Source organism: Cicer arietinum, chromosome 4, assembly GCF_000331145.2.
Source record: "Cicer arietinum cultivar CDC Frontier isolate Library 1 chromosome 4, Cicar.CDCFrontier_v2.0, whole genome shotgun sequence".
Lineage (NCBI taxonomy): Eukaryota > Viridiplantae > Streptophyta > Magnoliopsida > Fabales > Fabaceae > Cicer > Cicer arietinum.
The window spans coordinates 4,032,232-4,037,805 of NC_021163.2; the positions used below are offsets into that span (position 1 = coordinate 4,032,232).

At 28.5% G+C, this 5,574-nt stretch overlaps 1 protein-coding gene across 1 annotated transcript; it reads left to right on the forward strand.

The window, feature by feature from the left end:
• The first annotated feature begins 272 nt into the window (after positions 1–272).
• LOC101492854 (probable lysophospholipase BODYGUARD 3) lies at positions 273–5,102 on the forward strand. Its single transcript, XM_004495452.4, has 4 exons — positions 273–1,258; positions 1,344–1,675; positions 1,865–2,067; positions 4,535–5,102. Exons 1-4 carry the CDS (start codon positions 658–660, stop codon positions 4,866–4,868), a joined length of 1,470 nt encoding a protein of 489 aa, XP_004495509.1. The 5' UTR covers positions 273–657; the 3' UTR covers positions 4,869–5,102.
• The last annotated feature ends 472 nt before the right edge of the window (positions 5,103–5,574 follow it).

The following is a 5,574-nucleotide window of genomic DNA, read 5'->3' on the forward strand; positions in this document are numbered from 1 at the left end:
AAAATAAAAATAAAACTTAAAACTTAAAAAAACACGACACTTAGACATAAACGACATATTAGTAATTTGTTTTGTTTTAAGAATGAGTAGAAAAATATGACGCACATTAATTAATTAATGTAGCAGAAGGCTGAGTTGTATAGGAAGGCGATGAAGAAAGAAGGAAAAATGTACGCGATAATTTCGTATGGGCAATAAATAATGTGAGTTGGTTCATAGAATTGAGCAATGCGTGGTTATAAATATAACATGATTTGTTTACACAAAGACATAGGTGAATAGAGAATATTTTGGCTAAGCTAAGAAAAAGAGAAAGAGAAATTAGCTTGAATACTATTTTATTTCTTAGAGAGGTTCAACAACCAACTACTTCATTTCATTCTTGGCCAACAAATGGTGTTAAATGAACAATCAATAACTTCATTTCTCTCTTTCTCTCTCTTTCTTTCCTCTGCCTCTCTGTTTTTGTGTTAAAGTTTCAATTTAAGAGAGCCAATACCACACGCTTTCACCAAAACCATAACATAACTAAGACAAAGGATAAAGGGTATTCACCACCACCACTACACTACCCTATACTCCTTTAACATTAACACAACATATCTTTATTTTTGTGTTTCCTTATAATTTCCTTATTTAACACGGTCACATTTTTGCATGCAAAAAAAAAACAAAATGAATATAATGAGAAAAAATAGATCCGTTTTAACAATGAGTGGAAGATTTGTGAATGAAGCGGTGAGTTTCATAGTGTTTTGTTTCCTTGACCTTGTTGATTTTGTTCTTTGTTTTATGTTCAAATCGGTGGACATGTTGATTGAATCAGAATGGAGACCTTGTTATTGTTCATCTTCGGCAAAAGAAGCAATAACAAGTAGTGGAAAGATCTTGGTTTCTGAACAAGGTGGCGAATCGAAAATAGTTTCGCTTAGTTCAACAAATAAGTTACAATTAGAGGATATTTCAGACACACTTTATTCTCGTCCATCATTAGTATCAGAGGTTTCAAGATTAACTATGAATGAGCTTAAGCGGTTCAAGTTTGAAGATCCGGTTCTTGTATCGAAGAGAGGGATTTCAAGTTGTCCCTCTTTTACGGTGAATACAAGTATTGTTGAAATGCTTCAGGGTAAAATTGGTAAACAAGATCTTCATCCTATACCTAGATGGTCTGATTGTGATTGTAAACAATGCACTTCTTGGACATCTCCTTCTAGTAAAGCCACTCTCTTTGTTAAATCTCAATACCCCACCTCAGGTATATTCTTAATTACGTTTCTTACAATAATACATTATTAATTAATGTCAAAATATTAATTACGGTTCTTGTGATCATCGATCAGGTAAAGCACCAGAAGAAGATGTGTTATTTATCCACGGCTTCATTTCATCATCGTTATTTTGGACCGAAACATTGTTCCCAAACTTTTCAAGTGTGGCAAAATCAAGTTATAGATTATTTGCGGTTGATTTGCTTGGTTTTGGGAATAGTCCTAAACCGAGTGAGTCATTGTACACATTAAGAGAACACTTAGAAATGATAGAGAAATCCGTTTTGGAGGCCCATAAAGTCAAGTCTTTTCACATCGTGGCCCATTCCTTGGGATCCATTTTGGCTCTTGCACTTGCCGCTAAATACCCTCAATATGTCAAATCCATAACCTTGCTTGCCCCAGTGAGTCTTCTCTATTTTTATAAATTACATTTTTCTTTCTTTTATTAAACGGAAATCAATTAACTTGTAATCAATGTCACTAGGAATATTTGCATTTATATATGCCAAAAAACTAGGTAATGGAAATTTGTATTGTATTAAAGGTTGAATATTTGATGTTATGTTTATTAATTAAAGTGTGTGTGACAGCCATACTATCCAGTACCAAAGGGTGAAGCACAAGCGACACAATATGTGATGAGGCAGATAGCTCCAAGGCGCGTGTGGCCACCGATGGCGTTTGGAGCGTCGTTGGTATGTTGGTATGAGCATATAACTAGGTTGATTTGCTTCCTCATTTGCAAGAATCACCGTTTGTGGTTATTTCTCACCAAACTCATTACTCGAAACAGGTAAACTCACGTCGTCCATTTTTTATTTATTGTTATTTTTTGCAACTTCAATTACTCGCTTAATCACTCTTCCCATTTTAGGTGTCCCCTTTTTTGACTAACACATTTCTTTTTTATCGAACACATTCTTTTTTATATATATTATTTTCATTTTAGTACATGTTCTAAAATAATCGACAATTTAAAAGAAAATTATTTTCTGATATGTCAAATTTTTATTATTCTTTTTTAATTAATATTATTTTATTATCGTTAATAATACATTAATATTTGATAAATATAATTAAATAAAAACAGTATTTTTTAATTATATATTTTTTAATATTTATAAAATAATTAAATAACTCAATTATTTTTAAATTGAAGAAAGACTAACCAAGTGACTTAAATTGTGCAACTATACTTTGATAACTGTTTAATTTAAAATTTATTTACGAGTACTGATTCACTTCTAATTCATAAAACTCGTATTTATTTTTTATTAAAATAAGTCTTGTATTTAAATTTTTTGTCAACGACTCGTATTAATAGACCAAAAAACTGACTCGTATTAATTTAATACTATAATATAATATGATCTAAATTTCATAACAAACGTTAACTCGTACACTTTCTAGGTAAACATTTGAAATACTTTGTACATGTACTAGTATTTTCTTAGCTATATATTTATTGAGAATTGTTGTTAGGTACCAATAAATGCTGTTTGAACTTCTTCATATGATAACATGATCAACCGTTACAGTTTATTCTTAAGATTTATTGGCCGGAAATTGTACTGTACTATATGTTTACCATATTCCGTAGGACTATCGGAGTATTATTTATTTGTACGTACCTGAGCATTGTTAAAATAGTAAAAGACTGAAATTAAATATAATTTAAATATTAATTTAATTCATATACAGCATTAATGTAAAAAGAATTATACTATCAATAAATAACAATCTATAAATTTAATTTTTATTATAAATACTTCTAAATTTATAAATATAAATGGTTGTGATTAATTCTCAAATAAAAAATTATATTAATTTTCAAAAAAAAATTATATTAACAATATGTGACAATTAAACTCTTTAAACATAATTGATGTAGTTTCAACGAGAAATCAAAATCCTTCTTTTATGGTCCCCTGATATAAGTTATGATACTTTCTTGCTTAAATGAAATTAGATAGGAAGTACTGACAAATATTTTTGGAGCATTTATTAAATAATTAAAAATAGTAATTTTATAATAAAAATGTATTGAAAGTTGTGTCCTTAAATTATTAAAAGTTTAAAAGTTATTATTTTTAAAGCAAAACTTCTAATTTTAATTTCTTTTAGTAAATATATTTAAGACATTTGTTAACATAATTTGCATATTCTTTCACGCAAATATACATACTAATTATTATCTTTTATGAAATAATTTAGAGCAAGAGGAATATACTATATTAATTATTTCTAATTATTTTTACTTTCATGATACATAGATCTAAATGCACGTGATCACAAAACCTATTATATATACATATAAATTATTGAAAATATTAATAATGGTGTCATTCATAGGCCACCACTATAAATAAAAATCACAGGATATGGCCTTGGGTTAGGTATTTTTGGGCCAGTCTTTATTTTATAGTAAAAAAATAAAAAATGAATGGTGTGAAAATTAAATTCTTGGAGTGACAAGTCACGTCTTTCTCAATTCGTTTTAAGTAAGTAGGCACCGCCGCAGCACCGGATGATCTTCTTTATCTTTCAGAGTAATTTGGCGGACACCACACATGATGAATAATCATGACATCCTTCTATTTTTTGTTTCATCAATCAGTGCCCACACATTTTCATATTTCTTCTTTTTATATTTTTATTCTTATAAATTATTTCTAAGTTTTCATGTGTGATGTGTCTATATTATTGGTACGGCTAAAATTGTATTACATAAAATTTTACATTTTTTTAAATCCAAAGTAAGTTTTAGTTTATAAACAAATTAACTTATGAGAGTTGTTTATAAATTATCCTCATAAGACATTTTATGTATGAGAAAATAATTAATTATGTGTAATTTTTTAAATGAGTGTTATTAAAAAAAAGTTAATAAATTTTGTTTTAGTATTTTAAAATTGACATATAATTTGGTTGTCATGGTTTTTGTATTATTATTCTTCATTTTTTTTTTCGTAGTATTTGACTAAGCCACATTATGGTAGAATGCTAAGTTGCTGGCAGAATTTAATTATCTTTACTCCTCTCCCAGCTTGGTAACACAAGTCAAATGTGTCAGTAACTTAGCTAGTTAGTGGATGGAGTCAGATTTTATGGTTGTTGCATTAATTAATTTCTTACCCTTCACTTTATTCTTGTATTGTTGCCCATAAATGAGATTAATTTCAAGTATAGTATGTGTTGGTCAAGATGATGGAGACTTTTTATCTAATCCAAACTTTGGAATTAAATTTTTCTTACAATAGGGTCAGAACGTTCTTGCTTGAAGGATTTTTTAGTCACACCCATAATGCAGCCTGGCATACACTGCACAATATTATTTGTGGAACCGCTGCAAAAATTGGGTCATATTTGGAAACCGTCAAGGAAAATCCAAATTGTAAAGTTACTATATTTCATGGAAAAAATGATGAGGTTATACCTATTGAGTGTAGCTATGAGGTCCAAAAAAGAATTCCTCGTGCCCAATTAAGAGTCATTGATGACAAAGATCATATAACTATTGTTGTTGGAAGACAGAAAGCATTTGCTAGAGAATTGGAAGAGATTTGGAGATCTACCAACAACAACTACTCCTAGAGAATTAAGATACTAAACTAAATGTTGTGTCTAGCAAAGTGCTTGAACAAGTTTATGTGTTAACTTTTGTCTACGTCAACTAAAAAGTGTTGTACCTTTTCTCATAAATTATCACATATCACCTTGCTTACAAAAAAATTAAGCAAAAAAAAAAAAAGCACATATCACTTATTTATACTTTGGTTGCAAAATTGAATAAAATACCAAAGTGCAATCATTGCACAATTGAAATTATTTTTCGCATTTCCTTTTTAATTATCGTTTCTTTAGAGAGGAAAAAATTATTTTATTTATATATCATTTTTAAATATAAATTAAATTTACGTTAACTTTTTATTTTTATATTAATGAAATAATAAAATAAATTTAAATTTTTCTTATGAATTAAAGTTAATTTTTATTTGTGTAAAACAACCGTAAAAGACAATATAAATGGAGTATTTCCCCAAACCGATGTCTTGGAAGTGAACTCAAGATGGTTTTCTTGTCCTTGAAAAAGAGTATTGAAAAGGAAATCTAACATAATCTATTTTCAAAACTCTAGAATCAACATAGAAACAAGTTGTATTTAAATTAATGGTAATTAAACTATTTAAAAGAGGAAAAGACTCTGAAAAATCATTACATAAAAAAGTAGCATATTAGCGTTTGGAAGTGAGAAGATCAGCACAATTGTTGACTTCACGATTAATAAGGTGAACCATAG

Bases quoted from the DNA above. Each gene is read 5' to 3' on its own strand.
- LOC101492854 (XM_004495452.4), top strand. From the start codon at position 658: ATGCAAAAAAAAAACAAAATGAATATAATGAGAAAAAATAGATCCGTT. The intron at 1,676-1,864 runs GTGAGTCTTCTC...TGTGTGTGACAG, and splicing joins CCATAACCTTGCTTGCCCCA to CCATACTATCCAGTACCAAA. The intron at 2,068-4,534 runs GTAAACTCACGT...TTCTTACAATAG, and splicing joins AAACTCATTACTCGAAACAG to GGTCAGAACGTTCTTGCTTG.